Source organism: Anser cygnoides, chromosome 1 (assembly GCF_040182565.1).
Source record: "Anser cygnoides isolate HZ-2024a breed goose chromosome 1, Taihu_goose_T2T_genome, whole genome shotgun sequence".
NCBI classification, from domain to species: domain Eukaryota; kingdom Metazoa; phylum Chordata; class Aves; order Anseriformes; family Anatidae; genus Anser; species Anser cygnoides.
The window spans coordinates 87,793,828-87,811,531 of record NC_089873.1 but is presented as its reverse complement, the minus strand read 5'-3'; the positions used below and the strand labels follow the sequence as shown (position 1 = coordinate 87,811,531).

General features: G+C 43.4%; 1 protein-coding gene across 2 annotated transcripts; it reads left to right on the top strand.

Moving 5' to 3' along the window:
- The first annotated feature begins 6,340 nt into the window (after positions 1 to 6,340).
- On the top strand, positions 6,341 to 15,508 carry LOC106039869 (uncharacterized). Of its 2 annotated transcripts, none has more exons than XM_013187330.3 (7): positions 6,341 to 7,293; positions 7,505 to 7,795; positions 8,943 to 9,230; positions 10,399 to 10,698; positions 11,631 to 11,753; positions 13,003 to 13,083; positions 14,171 to 14,352. In XM_013187330.3, the coding sequence occupies exons 1-7, from the start codon at positions 7,194 to 7,196 to the stop codon at positions 14,218 to 14,220; spliced, it is 1,233 nt and encodes a 410-aa protein (XP_013042784.3). In that variant the 5' UTR covers positions 6,341 to 7,193; the 3' UTR covers positions 14,221 to 14,352. The 2 variants fall into 2 exon arrangements, with proteins under 2 accessions (XP_013042784.3, XP_013042780.3); XM_013187326.3 differs by having other exon boundaries at positions 6,357 to 7,293; positions 14,217 to 15,508.
- Positions 15,509 to 17,704: the final 2,196 nt, after the last annotated feature.

Genomic DNA, 17,704 nt, shown 5'->3' with positions numbered 1-17,704 from the left:
TATGAGGGTAGTGTGTGAGAGGAACAGGCTACCTTAAAGAGGTTGCTGGATCTCATTCTTGGAGGTTTTTCAAACTTGGCTAGACAAAGCCGTGGCTGACCGGATCTGGTGCTGGTGACAGCTCTGCTTTGAGCAGGAGGTTGGACTCTGGAGGACCCTTTTCTGTGATTCCATGAGCAAGATGTCAGCAATTACATGACACAATACATGTATCATCCTGCAGACCATTCATTAATTACAAGTCAGTAATTTGGGAGAAATCCTCCCAGGAAAGTTTAGCTGTCTTAAAAAATGCATAAAGCAATAAAGTGCTCAAAATGGGTAATGCAATCATATTTCAAGGAAGAGAAAAAGAAACAAAGTGTCTCCAGGTTGATAAAAATGGTAAACTGGCATTTACTAGGTCACTATTAAATGTAACTGCCTGAAACCTGACATATGCTCTCAAAAATTTCTTGCATTTCAAAATGGCTGTATTAGTTCAAAAACACCACTGTGTCAAGCCTTGGCTCCATTTTTTACTGCTTCAGAGCAACTTCAGTGTTTGGTGATTTTGAGCTTCAGTTGGCTAATGATTTGGAAGTACCTCTTTCTGTTCTGACAAAGCTGATGTATCAGCTTTAAAAGGTTCTATGCATTTAGTGTTAAAAGTACTTTTTTGTTGTTAAAAAAAGCAACGCTTCAACAGCTGAAATGACCAAAACCCCATGTCTAATGAAGATTTTGTTGGAGCAAAGCAATGAAAAAATCCCAATGAGAATTACAGTAGAAAAGGAGAAGCACTACACAGGGGAATAACCATTTTTCCACTTTGCTGTTAGCTCTAGCTAACCTTCAGCATTACCATTCTCTGGATATTGAAGAATGCTGTATCTACCCAACAGTCTTTATAATAATTATTTTACAATCAGCTAAACTGCTATCTGAATAGAATGGAGGAAAGTTTTAAAGACATTTGAAAGATTGTGGCTGCCCACTGAAGATTGATTCTTAAACTTACCTATTGATCAACCATTTTCACCTGCACTGAAAGAGCTTTCTGTGCAGAGTGATACATTAATCACTCATATGTAGAGCACTGACATTCTGCACAGCTGCTGAAAGAGAAATAAACAATGAGAGCAGTTTGCTGTCTTCTTCTTCATTTGACAGAAAACACTCCTGTAAGTATTTTAGCTTTAAACCAGTGACACAGGCAATTTTCCACAGCCTAGGTAAGATTGCTTGTTTACGCTGCAAAAAGTTAAGTGTAGTGCCTTCCAAGAGGATAATGATATCCCCAGGTTTGGATTTGAAGTACAGAAGCATATTTTTTTTTCCCAGGTGTTTCTGACATGGGAATTACAGAATCTCCGAATGGCTGAAGTTGGAAGGCACCCCTGGAGATCATCTAGTGCAACCTCTTCCTCAAGCAGAGTCACCTAAGGAAGGCTGCCCAGGATCACATCCAATCAGGTTCTGAATATCACTACATCTCCATTACATCTGTGTTACATTTCACAGGAGAAAAAAAAGAAAAAGACAGGAATCAAACTACTACCAGATTGATTAAAAAATTGGAAAGCAAGCAATTGCTTTATTAGTGCAAAAATGCAACTACCTGAATCTAGGCATGTGCTCACAAATAAACAAGCAAGCCAACTTCTAAACCGTAGCAGCATCACTGTATCATGTTCCATTTTTTAGTATTTCAGAACAGCTTAATTGTGTTTCAAAGACATACATTCTTTAGACTACAATATGTTCCAGTTCTCTGGAAGGATTCCAGGTTGAGGTATTCATATTGTATTTGTTAGTAACTGCTGCTTTGAGCATCTTGCATTGAATCAAATCTGCTAGCAGTCTTGAAAATGAATGCAGAAAACTTTCTGCTAGAAGCTTCAAGGACACCTTTGACCGACTGGGACTAAAATGACCATCAAAGCTATTATATATCAGACATGCTAATAATACATATCAGGTCAGGGCTGCCCAGGAATAGCAGCAACCCATTGTTGTAACAAAGTTCTTGCTAGGTTTGATTCAAGTGTGCCTAAATTGCTGAATAATTTACAGATTTTCCAAATAGGAATTAAAAAAAAAAAAAAAGTTCATGTCCATACATCTGTTATTTTTAAGGTCTTACTTTATTTGCAATAGGTAACACCTCCTTTTTGAAGAAATCATTAACTTGAATGTGTTTGGCCAATTACATATGAGAGGCACTGCATAATTCAGCAAGTGACCTATAGCTGAGGAGACTTGGTGTTTAAACACCCTGTAAAGCAAAGTAGTGATTGGGGGTTTGCCCAGGTACACTCTTGTAGACCAGCAATCTGTAGCCATGAATGATGGTTAGCGTAAGCAACCTGTGACTGGCTTCTACCTCATCCAAACAGAGAGCAGCTGTCATTGTGTAATAATTTTAAGAATCCTTAAGTAAAACAGAAAGAGATAAGGGGGAAAAAAACAAACAACAAAACAAACAAACAAACAAACTAAACCAAAAACAACCAACCAATCAAAAACAAATGTAGAAAGGAAGGTAATATCTGAGGGAAGAAAATCAACCACTGTATAAGCAGAGGCATTCTGAGCGTCAAGTAAATGGAAAAAATATACAAGAGGACTAGAGCAAAGAAAAAGCAAACACAACTATGTAAATCTCTGGATGAATTCATTGGAGAAAATCCTCAAACTCCCAGGACTACTGAGACAGATGGCCAATGGACTGGTGAAAGCTTGTTAACGGAGGTTATGCTTTATGCAGTCAGGTATTTACCCAATAAAACTTGTGTACCCAATAAAACTTGTGTGCTAAAGGAATTGCTTTATCTCAGTTGCTGATTACTTCATTGCCCATTACCTAGATTTATTGGTTTGGCAATGCTCTTACGAAACCAAGTAGGGCCAAAGAAACTACATGGAGGAGTCTTTCTGCAGGTTCTGAATGGCATGTTAGAAGACACCCAATTTATGTAGTTTGCTCAGTAAACAGTCTAAATCGTCTTACTTCCCTGTGCATCCCATTTCCCTGTTCCAGAGGAAAGGAAGGCTCCCTTTCCTGCGCTGGTGGCAGGTGATGCTTCTCTGTGGTAGTACAGTGCTCTCCAAGGATTCATTTGATCACTTTAGTCCATTTCATGGCTGCCCCAAGTCCTCCCCTCTTTTGTTCAGCCTTCCCTTAATGTGTCTGTAAATGAAAGATTAGGGATATCTGCCCTCAAATATCTAGGAAAACCCATCAATTTCCAAGGAACTGTTATAAACCACTTGTCAGCCAGGTGAAAGAACATTTCTCACCAACGAGAAGACTAAAAATACATATTTCCCCACAGCTAACCCCAGCCCTTAGCGTTTGGGTCTAAACCCTGAGGTCTGGCCTAAACCCTGAGGGGGCTTAGGCCAGGGGTGGCTGCTTCAGGTAGAGCTTGCATTATGGTTAAACATGTTTTTCTGTCCTCCCTTCTTCGCAGGTGTCAGCGTGTTGTTTCAGAAAATGCCTTACTCTCTGGGTATTCTGGGTCTGTAAACAGTGCTACTGTTTTAATTAAGGTGAGAAGGTGATCCCAGGGGATGCCTACAAGGGGAATTGCCCCTAAAATGCCAGCTGCTGTTCTTCGTGTTGTTGAGGTGTTTCAGACTGCAAGAAGTATAATGCAGTCTCCAGTGACACTTCAGTCTGGGGGAAGAAAAAAGGCTTGATTAAGTGATGTGGAGGAAATACACTCAAGGAAAAAAAAAATAGGTTGTGCACTACATAGTGTTTTGAGCCTTGTATTACTGAAGCTTGGCTTTTGTTCATGTGTTTTTAATAGCCAGGCCTATTTTGGAATTGTACGTATTTGACCAGTGAGTCAGTACTCTCATTATTTTTTGTTTGTTAGAAACAGTGACAGAAACTTCTTTGTACAGCTTTAAGTATGCTTTATATATATATATATTTCCAATTAGATCAATATTCCAAGGTATACTAAGAAAGCAAGATTTTTGCTTTCAACTATCCAGAGAATTACATATTTGTGTACAGGAGGGGGCAGTCTTACCCTGTTTCTTCCCTCAGGCAGCATGGTGTTGAATTATTTAATTTTAGGTGAACGCTGATACACGAATTGAACTATATTAACTTGGTTATTTGTTTAAATATATATTTTGTAGCCCTCATCAGGGTAATTGTGTTATGCAAAGTAAAAGATAGCAGCCTCAGGTCCCGTGGCAGCATAATTTCAACTGGAATTGATTGCTTTACAAGTTACAAGTGAAACTGTGTACCCAAAATTGCACACACATGCCTTATCTGCCTGAAGGTAATGGTATGCAAATTATTTGGGCTTCAGTGGTCTGTGGGTGGGCGCTGAGAAGAAGTGGTTAACGAAGGAGACTTTTTTAGCATTTGAGGTGATTATGAGAATGCTGGAGGCTAGTACCCAGGGAAGGCTCTGTATGCAAGCCTGTCAGAGGTGGGCTGGAGCCACTCAGCTGGTTTCTGTTAGCCTTTTCTATTTATGATGACTGCCTGAGGGCTGAACAAGCAAGGCAAAGCTTAAAACAAAAAAACTCAAGTATAGCTGCACATGGACACATGCACATACACACATGCATGCACATAACTCTTCATATAGCATGAGAATTGCGAAGGGCACACTGAAGTTAACAAGACCAGTGTGACTAAAGGTGCAAGTCAACATCTTTCCACTGTGAGCCTGGCATGAAACTACATCTAAAAAGCTGACTGCCGCTGTTTAGTAAGTCTTGCTGCCATTTTTGGCTGTGTAAAGACTCAATGAATTACTGACCACCTGGTAAAAGTGATCCCCTCCTTCTATCTAACAAGGAATATCACAGGTTTAGACGCGCAGGAAGGAAGAGTGCCTGTGCCATCACCAGCAAATAAACAGTAGGTTGGATGGATGCCTTTTGGGCCTGCACCGTTTGTGGAGCTTGTTTAGCTGGTCCAGGCATAGACTACCATGCCAAGACTGATAATGGGAGGGCACGTCTGAAGCAGCATGTTGGTCATCTTTGTTATGGTGAAAGATGCTAATTGTTGTTGCAGCTGCTCTCCTTCAGAGGGCTTTTGAAGCTGAATGATGGCTTCAGATGGCACTGACAGACCCATGGCTACCTCTCTGGCTTCATTAAATCACCCTGCTCATTCATAACTCCGAGTTGAGATGGGACTGTTTAGACTTGTATTTGATGGCTTTTTGTGCTCGTTTCTTAATATTTGTTTGAATGCTTTTGTGTTGAAAGAAACTAGTTTGCAGTTCTCCTTTTCTTCTGAATGTGCAATCACCGCTTCTTAAGTCTTCAGAGTGCCGTAGTTTCCACAGTGTTTGCGTTTGCTGAAACAAGGCAGTGAAATGATCCGCAAAGCTGTATTTCATGGTTAAACACACATGCAGTGAAGAAGGTAGCAGTGAAGGTTATGGAGACTCTCTGATCAAGTTTACGTAGCAGAAGTGGTTGACTTGTTGATTACCTGTATGGCGGCGTACATTTTCAGTTGGGCTGTGGTCTTTAGGACGCATGCTTTGGACGTCTCTTGTTTTCTATATGAGTGTGAACCACATAAGCTGTTATTTTGGATTGTCAGTGCTAGTCAGCTGACATTCGTTTCATCTTCCGGCTCTCAGATGCATGCCTTTCTATGGCCCTGTACTTGCTCTACTTGGATATGAGGCATCGCTTCACAAGCAGAAAGAGAGACAACGTGCTTTCCTCCCCAGAAATCCTGTCCATTTTGTTGTTCATCTTGGGCCTCCAATGCAGCTCTGCCCTATGTGCAGTTTTGCTTCTTTCTTGTTCAAGTGGAAACAGTCATTTCTGGGGCAACCAGGAGACAGCAAAGATAAGTTCAATCAATAATTTAGTGCACAAATTGCAGTCGTGGTGGTGTGCATGCAATGCAAAGGCAAATTCACCCTAATTTATGGCTTGAGAATGAGAAATCAGATGGTGTGCACTCCAGAAATAAATTCACTTGCTGAGCTGACTACCCAGCTGACAGATGTGTTGGCACCACAGGCCTCTCTGGAGACTTGCAGAAGTTCCTTTGGCCTATCAAGAAGCACTTTGCATCGTCTCCCATGGCTCGCTTTATTAGTGTCATGTGCACATTCATGCAAAACTGGAAGCTGAATGGGATGTGTGACACTATTTTGGGCTGCTGTATAGTGTGACACTCTTTCACATAAATTGTTTCCTTGGGGGAAGTTCCAGTATTGCAGATAAGTGATACATTTTTTTTGTAGACATCCTTACACTTGTGATTATAAAACTATGCACCTGTTGTGGTTTAACCTGACTGGCAGCAAAGCAGCACAGAGCTGCTTGCTCACTTCCCACCCAGTGGGATGGGGGAGAGGATTGAGGGGGGGAAAAAGTAAAACTTGTGGATTGAGATAGACAGTTCAAAAGGAAAGAAAAGGCATGGGGGAAAAAAAAAAAAAAAAAGAAGAAAAGATTACTCAGAATAAAGCAATGCACAATGTAATTGCTCAGCACCAGATGACTGATGCCCAGCCAGTCCTCAAGCAGCAGCAGCCCCCGCAGACAACTCCCTGGTTTTAGGGTTGAGCAGAACACTGTATGGCATGGGACATCCCTTTGGGCAGCCCGGGCCAGCTGTCCTGGCTGTGTCCCCTCCCAGCTCCTGCTGCACCCCCAGCCTCCTCGCTGGCAGGGCAGCACCAGGAGCAGAAATGTTCTTGGTCTTTTGTAAGCACTGCTCCGTAACAACTAAAACATCGTTGTGTTATCAACATTCTCATCCTAAATCCAAAACACAGCACCATACCAGCTACTAGGAAGAAAATTAACTCTGTCCCAGCTGCAACGCAGCTGACCTCCAGGTCATGATTTGCGCTAAGGTTCTGCACACAGTAGCAATGGAAAACATATTTTCGATGGACTTTGCTGTGAAAAGTAGTCTGATAGCAATTGTGGCATGATGAAAAAAAAAAAAGAAAGAAAAAAGGGAAGGTTACTCACAGGTTCATAGCTGATGCGTCTCTGACACAGAGGCTGAAACCACAGTGTGTGTTTTTTTAAAATAGCTATTCTGTTTGTCTGAGAATTTCATGCACTTTTTCAGTAAGGAAGCGGTTAGCATAAAAGCATCCTTTAAACATTTCTCCTCGCCTACTTCAAGTCACATCATTCATTAGTGACCTAAGCTAGTAGGATTTAATGATTTTTTGGTGAACAAGCCCATGCAGAAATGTATACATAATAGCAAAGAAATGATCATTTCTAAAATGTTACCTATTTTCACCTTCCAGGCTGCATTGTGTGCACTTGTTATTCTTGAAGGTAAGATTTTTTTTTTTTTAATTTGATTCCTAATTCTGTAGCCATTATGTGCTTTTACGCTGAACTGTGATTGAAAATGTGTTTTGGTGTGGATGTGTTCCAAGAGGTTTGTGCTGCTGGGTTTGTTAATTGCAGGATTAGGGTAATATTTGAGGGTTACACTGAAAGAAAATTGTTTGCAATGACCTCGTTCTGTGTGTTGTATTTTCAGCTCACGGTGATGTGACAACGATAAATGGAAATGCGTGCGACTATGTTATTTTTGACCCTGGCTTTGCCCAGTTGGAGCATCGTTCTCAGATCAGATGGTACAAGGGAGACGTGCTCTTAAAGCAGGGGACACATGGCAGCACTGGGTACGGCCAGCAGATTCGTGTCTTTCATAATGGAACACTGGGGCTCCGCGTTGTTGGAAAGGAGGATGCAGGACAGTACACGGCTAAGGTCTGCGCCAGCTCTCAGCATTGCCTCCACCAAAGAACATTTCAGTTACATGTACATGGTGGGTGCAAGTTATCACTTCAACCTTCCCTTACTATGTAGGGATGCCTGGATCAGACGCTAGTTTGCATTACGATGTATAGGTTGTGTGTTCCTGGCTGGCATCTTCTGCCTCTTCGTTCTTGAGTTCACGTATTAACCTCGTGAGAACACTTGCATGCCATGATTTTGATTAAACATTTGTTGTGCTCACGATTAGTATCTCCACTTGTGCCACAGGTCTAGAAGCAAGATGCTACAGTTAGACTTTTAAATGTAGCTATGACTTTATTTCAGATCTTGATTTTGCTGTCATCTTATCCACTGCTTGAAGATTAGTCAGGATTTTGCTCTGTTCTGCTTTCCTGCTTTCCATGTCGTCAACACCACCCTCTGCTTATTGTTGCACGGCAGTTGTTACTTTGGGTTGCATAAATTAGATGCTGCATTCTGAAGATTTTTTTTTCTTTTGGCTCTAGTACGATATTGACTGATTTGAGAGTTTGGGGATGAAAGAATTAAGTACAGATAAGCAAAATCCTTGCTTGTCAGGGCAAAATAATCTTTGCCCAGAAGTGATTAGCTTTTTGGAAACAAGCAATTATCATTAGCATGGGAATTATTTTCATTCAGACATAGAGACTATAGTAATTTTATAACTTAGACATGCTGAATTCCACTTATGACAAAAGACATAAGGCTTATTGTTTCCATTTACTTCTGACACAGCAGCTGTTGTAAATGCCAGGATCCAATTTTGTAGGGAAACTGTGAAAACTTACTCTCTGGGTTTTGGTCAGTGTCAAAGACAATATTCTAGATGTGTCCCTAGGCATTAATATATATGATGGATGCCGATTCATAATACGCTCTTGATATATCTTGTGACCTCCCCGTAGGATTCTCCCTTCTTAAATCTAATCCAAGTAAACTGCTTCCTCAGCATGACGAGGCAATGGACTTTCTTAGGGTTCTTAGGGAACTGTTCAGGGACTTAATTCATTATCTGCCTTTTCTTAAAAGTAAGCTGTCGGCATGCTAGGTCCTGGTAGATTACTTGTAAGCCTGTGTGGAAATGCTTCCAAGGTAGTAAAAAGTTTCAAAAAGCAAAAGTACAAGATATCCTGTATCTTCCTGAAGTAAATATTCACATGCACGTGTTTCAACAGGATACCTTATCAGAGGGATTGTAGGTGACTGTGTTGCTTTTCACCTGGCCTGCCTGCAGTCAGCTGGGTACATCCATGCCATCTGGAAGAAAGACAGACAGCGAGTGGCGCAGATCAGAAGGCAATCGGTCAACGCGTCAGAGGTCTACTGCAAGAGGGCCCGTGTGTTCCACAATGGCAGCCTCAGTCTTTGCCCCGCGGAATGGAGAGATCAGGGAGAGTATGTGGCAGAAGTGTACGATCAGGATGGCTTGCATTTGCATCAGATTTTTCACCTGGAACTGAAGAGTAAGTCTGAGCATGCTATACACGTGCGTTAAATGTATGTATTTTCAGGTGTCCTTTCTGCGTTTGCATGTCTCACTTTGGGTTACAAAATGATTAGATGAGTCTTTTCCCAAATGATGCATGTTGTAGACAAATGAAATATCTGGAAAAACGTTTGCGCATTTCTTCCCTTCCCTCCTCTGAGTGTAGCTGTGTTGTAGGATTCAAGTCTAAATGTGTAGGTTGGATGGGGCTATCAGAGAAAGGAGATGCACTTATTTCTATGGCAAGTTCTGAAAATAACATGTAGATGGTGTACGCTACTCTGGCAAGTTTCCTTTTCCAGAGCCTGTTTTCCAAAGGTATCTTATTTCATGAAATTCAACAAAATGGTGGCCCAAGACCAGTTGCTTTCCCCCTGAGCCAGCATATGCTCATGGTTTCCTTGCCAGTATGAAGAAAAAGAGAAGTGCAAGCAATCTCCATAAAACATTGAATTGGGAGAGGGTCCAACCAGGGTCCACATTCCTGTGGTTTACCTCATGTTTGTATCAACCTCAAATTGCATCTTGTAACAAGAAGCCAGGCTGCTATCCCCGCTTGTGAGTCCTGTGCCACAGAACAGTTTGCCTGCGGGGAGAGGGTCTCTATAGGCACAGCTTAATGTCTGGAATGAGTGCTTGGGACAGTCATGTGCCCGAGGGTGGTTCTTGTCACTTTCAGACCAGCTTTTCAGATGATAATTTTGGGAAGTCCTACTGCATTTCAAGCCTTCTCCGAAGTGCAGGAGACCTGGCTCTTGGGTGTGATGTAAAACCAAATCCTGAAGGCAAGCATGCCTGGCTTTGTTGAGGCGTGCTCTAGCTCTCATTCCATATGTACTTCCTCATGTTCCCTTTGCTCTTTCCAGCACTTGCAATACCCTTCATTTACTGTCTTTCTCCCTTGTCGGGAAGGAGGTGGTGGTGGGGAAGAAGCATTAGTATAATGGAAGAGAAGCTACCTGATTACAAGTTAAGTTATCAGAGCAGTCTCAAAACAAATATATGTGTATTGATTTTGGGCTGATACATCAATTATAGCAAAGCACACTTCCACTTAACAAGAAATGCGAGGAATATTCCTGCTTGTGGTCACTGTATGGCATATAAAATCCTGTAGTAATGAGCTGATGTTTTTCTCCCCTCAGAAGTGGAAACACTTCAAGAAATCACAGAATTTATCGGCGGGTCCATATTCCTGAATCTAACAGAGATGATGCCGGAACACTTCTTCCAGATAGCCTGGAAAAAGGAAAACACGGAAGTAGCTCGGACAAATGGTTCTTGGTTTTGGTACCATGGAGAATACGGTAACAGGTCTGAGATTGTGTCTAGTCACAGCCTTAGACTAGACAGGATTGAGACAAGTGACCGTGGCAGGTATTCTATAGAAGTGAAAGACAGAGATGGCAGAGTTGTGTATGAAGGCATCACTAATGTGAATGTTGGTGAGTATTGCTAAAAAATGAAAAGCTTTCTTGGGTCCAGACTAGAGACAGAAACCTGTCTGTGTATTGGGTTATGTAAGAGATTGCGTACTGGATTATCTACTGGACTATGTAGGAGACGGCCCCAAATGGACGAGCAGTCATGTAATTAGCAGAGAGATGAAGCACAGACTTCCTGGGGTAAGCCTTGCTGGGTAAAGCTGGGCGTTCTTCTGCCAGTGCCTACTTCACCCAGAGTGGCAGAAGGTGTCATTTGAGTTCTACTTTGTTACTCCACTGTATGTAGGAAATACTATGAGCTGTGATAGAAGAATGGCTTTTGGGGGGGCCAGTAAATGCTGTATCTTTAAATGATTGCTGGTTTAGATGTATCAGAAGGGCTTTCTGGTGAATTTGAGTTTATGACTGTTCCCCAACTTGAGAACAGATTCACCGGCACATCCGCAAGGGTTCCTGTGCTGGGGAAAGCAGGAAACTCTCAATGCAATGCTGCTTATGATGATGGTTTTGTTCTAAACTACACAGCTTTTGTGATGGAGAAACCGAACCAGAGGGATACAGGGAGACTCACAAGTTTAAGCGAGGTGTGTTGCGACAGCAAATTGCCTAGCATGTGAAAATAGCATACTAGCTATTATTACCACTACACCTTATCAGTTTCTCAGTTGGTGGCATGAGACAAAGAGCAGCTGGTGGCAGGTTGGCTGAGGTCCGTCCTAATGCCTTGGGTTAGAGGTGACACCTTGTGAAAAGCGACTGCTTGGTTGCAGATCACTTAAGGAAAATCAGTAGGACAACCTCTAATTTTAGAAGTCAGCTTTCTGATATTTTACTTACAGGACGTAAGAATAATGATTAATATCAAAAAAGCTAATGGTGGAGCTTCAACCTGCTGTACTGTAAGTGTTTTGACAAATAAATTTTCATTGTAGAGCAAAAGGAGGTGCTTGGAAGAAATCCTTCTCTCTATGTTCTCATAATATCAGCAGCTGTTGTAGTTACTATTTTCTTGGTTGCACTGATATGGGATTTTCAGAAGCCTGGGCACAGGACAGGTAAGAAATCTCCTTCAACACCTAAATAGCCTATTTAAATAGCAATTGATGCATAGATCCAGTTCTCTGTATTCAGGAGATATCTGACTGTGGTTTTTGGTATGAGTTTGGTCCAGAGGAGCAGGCTGCTGTCAGTGCTGGTGACAGCACGTGGCTCTGCTGTAGGGACTGACTGCCCGAGGCCTTTCCACACTGATGGGACGATTTTCAGCCCTCCTTGCCAAGGTCGCGTGCTGGGAGTGTCCAGGCTGGTCTGGTGCCTGCAGGGTGGATTTGTGGCAAGGCCTTAGGAGGTTGCGGCAGCTGCCGTTCTCCTGTTTGTGTGGTGTGTGGTCTGCTGAGAGCTGTGTTTTTATTTATTTATTTTTCTCCTGTGGTGGGACATTGGTAGGATAGGGCCTCGTATCTCTGCTTGTGGGACATGTGCCCTGCTGAACTCCCCTGGGTTTGGTCACTTCCAGGAGCACAGAGTTGGTGAGTGCAGGCAAGGGGAGGGACCTGCGTTTCCTCCTGAGCTGGTGAGCCGGGGCTGAAACCAAGGCAACCTTCCCAAGTGCCTGGCAGTGTTGCACAGTATGGATGAAGCTGATTGCTGCTCCAGAGCCCTGTTAGCTCTGAGGCCTGTGTGAGTTTTTACCTCTACCTGAAGATCTTTTGGTTTCTTAGTTCCAAGTAGCTCACCCCCAAATGTGGGCAAGATGGGATGGAGAATCTCCTTTCCCTGCTGCAATGCCTAATGGTAGGAGAGGGTGGAAAAGGGTGGTCTTCTGACAAGAAGCTGTTATTGCCCCGTGGTGCTTTGCAGTTGAAACTCAAAGTTGGTCCAGCACATAGGTAATGAAGACATAAGGTAGTTTGTCTTGTCTGGTAAGAAGAAGTAGGTAGTTACTTGAAAGGCTTAAAAGCTGAACAGAGGGGGAGGACTTCACAGAATCATAACATGGCTTGCGTTGGAAGGGACCTTAAGGATCATCCAGTTCCAACACCCTGCCATGGGCAGGGACACCACCCACTAGACCAGGTTGTTCAGGGCCTCAACTAACCTGGTCTTGAACACATCTCTGGGCAACCTGTTCCAGCACCTCACCACCCTTTGAGTGAAGAATTTCCTCCTATCCTCTAATCTCTAGCAAGTGATAAGCTATAGGGAATTGAGCAATATGCAGAATATGAATTCTTTGACGGCTTCCTGCAAACACTTAAGTATATTTATCTGCTTTTCACTTGACTTGGCTTAACTCCTGGTTAGGAGTACCAGTCTTACGGCATTCAAGCTTGAGACTAACAGATGACGGAGACTATCCTGAGCAACATGACTGGTCTGAAAATGGTGAGTATGTTTCATTATGTGCCTTCCTATGGGTTGCAGACAGGGATCTAAGAGCGTGATGTGGCTTGTCTGAGTTTGGTTTAGTGAGGCATGATTGTCTTAGGCAAGCGGAGTACTGTAATCAAGGGGAACTTTTTCTAACATTGAAACATCTGAAATTTGAAAGATCCAAAGACAGCACTTTGAGCTGCCGATGGCATTAATACTAAGATAATCACATGTGTGCTGCACTAAGACTATCTAGATAACAAGGGACTATCTAGATAATGAGTTCTTTCTGCAGTCTCAGATCCTTCTTGCCCCAGCATAGCAGGGTTCTCTTCAATGCTGTGCAGGCTTGTGGTTCCTGGTAGCTACTCACTGCCTGGGGACTGCTGGTGCTTTCGCCTGTTCTTCCACTTGCCCTGCACATTTGTGACATGGGCACAAATGGCCCATTTGTGACATGGCACATTTGTGACATAGGCATGACACTTTCTGGGCAGAGGGGCTTGTTCGGATCATGTAGGGCAGGTTTTTCTCCTGTCTTAACTGCAGCGATCCTTTCAATTTGCTGTTGGCCAGCAGCCCTGCTCCCACCAGCTCAGTATGGAGGGAAAGATCCATTTGCATGTTGCTGCCTCAGGCATGACTGGGATGTTCTGGGTCTCCATGTGTCATCGCTGGGTGTAAGAAAGTCCAGAGCTGGGGCCAGTGCCATCAGAAAGCAGAGGTACAAACTGAGCCAGGGTTTGTTTGCAGGGCGAGGAGAGTAGGCACCCCAGGAAGGCAACAGGACTGTGGTGTCCCAAGGCCCTTACCTGTCCAGGTAGCAGAGTCCACTGCGGTGGGGTCAGTCTGTGCTTGTGGGTGCCCCTGTGAAGCTGCAAGGGAGCATGCACTGTGAGCTCTGGCTCGGGGTGTCATGGTGTCTCAGCTGGCAGCTGGTCACTTGGTTACAAATCACATAAAGAAAATCAGTAAGACAGCCTTTTAGTTTAAGGGGATCATGTTCACACGTACTCTTTGACTGCTTCTACCACCAGTGCCAGCCTTTGCCACTTGTGGCCCTGTCTCTTTCCTGTGTTGTCTTCACTGTCTTTTCTAGTCGTTGGCATTGAGGAGATTTCTGTTCAACTGGCTTTTTCCTCCAGCTGAAGAAAAACCCAAGTTGCCAGAGCTGAAAGGCAGGAAAGCTGCAGAGCCTCCTGCTTCAGTTAGTGAAGTGTGTGTTGTCCCCAACGTTGAGAACAACATCCATCCAGCATTTGAGGACTGCATTCCGTCAAACTTTGATTATCCCGCTCCCCCGGTGTTTGACAGTGCTCCTGCAGAATTTGAGGAGTTCCTTCCTCCAGGGTTTGAGGACTTGAATGACAAAGAGGGTGTTGTTATGGACAATGCATACCATGCATCTTCAAGGTGCAAAGTGTCCTGGAAATGCAGTGAAGGAGGCGAACCCTCTACGTATGCTTTGATCAAAACGGAGTGCGCAGAGGACAAGTCTGGAGATTCGGAATGGAGTTCTTACTATCAGACTTGCCAGGAAACATGTTGACAGTATTGGACTGAAGTTTGGATTCTTCCCTTCTCTCTCAGCTGGCTTTGAGCTAACATTGCAGTTCTGCTGTTGCTCAGATGAATCTGCTACTTCACATGCTTAGAAGAATTGGCTAGAAGCCTGAAGAGAAGTGTCTCTGGGGATTAGCTTGTTTTCCAGGGATAAGCCCTTCTCTACCCTTTGTGTTTCTGAAGGTGTTCCAGGAGGACCCCTTAGGAACCCCTTGGAAAAGAGGCATGGTAACTAACTGTGAGAGGAGTTGAGCTGAGCCTCTGCCTCTTTGCTTCTGCTAAAAGGCTCCAACGAAGAAAAGCAGGACCTTGGGGATGTCCGGAGGCCAAGTCAGGCCCCAGACCTCAGTCCCCATTTGTTGTATGATCCATGCACCTGTGTAAATGCACAGGGAAGAGGATGAACACCCTAACAGCTTGTTGGACATGGGCAGCTTGCCAAAGCCTTCATCTGGTGTATGATGATACGAAAGCTGCAGTGTAACTCAGTAGACTTGGACATGATTTCACTATAGCGTTTGCTAGACAGCACATTAAGGAACTGTTTGTTTTTTTTTTTAGAAGGAAAGAAAGAACGCAGAGAAACCAGAACATTGCTAGCAAAGGGGTATAGCCATATCTGTAATTACCAAGGCTGTTCATTAACAGCAATTAGATGTGTTTTCTTCAATACCTGTATTAAATTGCATCTCAAATGGCGTGTAGTAATTTTTGTGGATGGTTTTTGTATTACAGGTATGAGGTGCTGCTTGTAGGTTTCATGAAGTATCTTTCCTTATAGAATGCCAAATAAAAGTATTTTCTCTTATAACTGAAGAGCTGTTGCTGAGTGTTGCTATGAACTGGGATTGTTCATATAACGTGACTGACTGAGTAAGTACATCCTAATGCCCTGTATGTGGACAGAATCTACAACTTTGTATTCTAACCCTAGAATAAACAGAGATAATTTGGTGGTGTCTCTTTAGAGCAAAGATACGGTCATGATTACAGTCCCACTTCCGCTCTTCCTTGGGAAGCAGAACAAGCCCTTTTCATCTTGTTCTCAGAGGGTCGTTCTTTGCTGTGGAGAGTGCACCCAATCTGTCCACAACCTTCTTCACCTGGGTTTCTCACAACTGAGTGCAGTTTTACTATTGCAGCTATCAGGATAACTGCCTGTCTTTACAACTCTTACCGTTCTTACTGCATTCAGAAAGGAGGTGTTAGATTGTTATTATTATTTTTTTTGAGAGGCTCACCTGTTAGCTCGCATTCAGGCTTATCAGAGCAACCACTTGGTTCAAAAGCTGAGGTTTGCCTTCCAGCCTATGGTGTGAGTTTGAGTTTTGATGGTGTAAGTCCTCTTAAAATTCCTGATGGGTGCTGATAGAAGACCAAGAAGGTGATTCAGCTGTTTATAGAATCATAGAATGTCCCGAGTTGGAAGGGACCCACAAGGATCATCGAGTCCAACTCCTGGCACCACACAGATCTACCCAAAAATTCAGACCATATGACTAAAAGCACAGTTCAAACACTTCTTAAACTCTGACAGGCTTGGTGCTGTGACTACATCCCTGGGGAGCCTGTTCCAGTGCGCGACCACCCTCTCAGTGAAGAACCTCTACCTGATATCCAGCCTGAACCTCCCCTGTCACAGCTTGACACCATTTCCTGGAGTCCTATCGCTGGTCACTAAAGAGAATAGATCGGCGCCTGCCCCTCCACTCCCCCTCGTGAAGAAGCTGTAGGCCGCGATGAGGTCCTCCCTCAGCCTCCTCTTTTCCAGGCTCAGCAGGCCAAGTGACCTCAGCCACTCCTCATACATTTTCCCCTCTAGGCCCTTCACCATCTTCATAGTCCTTCTCTGGACACTCTCCAATAGTTTCACATCCTTTTTGTACTGTGGTGCCCAGAACTGCACACAGTACTCAAAGTTTATTTGCCAGAACGCAGTGAGTAGAGACATAGACACACTGAGAAGCAACACAGAATCTTTAAGATTGGAAAAGACCTCCAAGATTATCTGGTCCAACCATCCCCAACCACCAATGTCACTAAACCATGTCCCTAAGCGCCAGGTCCAACCTTTTGTTAAACACCCACAGGGACGGTAAGTCCACCACCTCCCTGGGCAACCCTTTCCAATGCCTGACTACTCTTTCTGACAAGAAATTTCTCCTCATTTCCAAAAAAAAAAAAAAAGACACCAAAGGCTCAGCATCGATTTAACCTTCAGTAGGATTTTTTTTGTAGAATTATTCCATTTGTTATTTTGAAAATGTATTCTAATTATTCTATTCTTACATTAATTCCATGTTGTAAAAAATCCCAAGTCAGCCAGACAGAGTAGTCCCAAAGCCTGTCACCTTCCCAGTGCCCAGCCAGAGACTCTGTCCCCTAGCCAGCCAGCCAGAGAATCATTTACACAATCACTATTTGCCATTAATATCCGAACACTGCACACGAGAACTTCACTACTACAGCTGTTGGCCACCCAGCCCTGTGCTCCTGCCAGCTCTGGCAGTGTCATGACCTACTGAAGGAGGTGGAATGGTTCCTTTGAAGGGCACAGCGCTCACTGGATACCGCAACTTTGGTGTCTTTTTCTTTTTTTTTTTTTTTTTTTTGACCAAAGTATCCACTTTCGGCAGGCAGCAGGAGCTTTGTTATTTGCTGTGCTCCACTTTAAGTATGTATTAATTGGAATTATAGTAGTAGCATGTGAAGCAGTCATCTGTCTATATGCTTTCTTATAAAAATCACGATATTTGAGGTAAAATTGCTTGAAAAGAAGTTTCCAAATTCTTCATTATCTGTAGTGATTTATTGGTAGTGGTTGAAGTACTCATTTTTTTATGAGTTAGCCCCATGCTTTGTTTTGGAGGAGACTGTCAAGGAAGACCATGGCAGTATTTATGGGTCAAACAAAAGAGGACTGGTTGGAGATGTAAAGGTTGGCATCAGCTTTAGCTGCAACACCTGTGAGTGGAGGAGTTCAGGGTCCTGCATGGAGAAAGCAGGGCAATGAGTAGGATTGAGCAGGATGGACCAAGTTGGGGGAATCCCATCGGTTAAGGCTCTAGAA

Excerpts from the sequence above, each read along its gene's own strand:
- LOC106039869 (XM_013187326.3), top strand. The coding sequence starts at position 7,194 with ATGCAGAAATGTATACATAATAGCAAAGAAATGATCATTTCTAAAATG. Across the intron at positions 7,294-7,504 it reads TGCACTTGTTATTCTTGAAG|CTCACGGTGATGTGACAACG; the intron begins GTAAGATTTTTT and ends TTGTATTTTCAG. Across the intron at positions 10,699-11,630 it reads CATCACTAATGTGAATGTTG|AGCAAAAGGAGGTGCTTGGA; the intron begins GTGAGTATTGCT and ends TTTTCATTGTAG.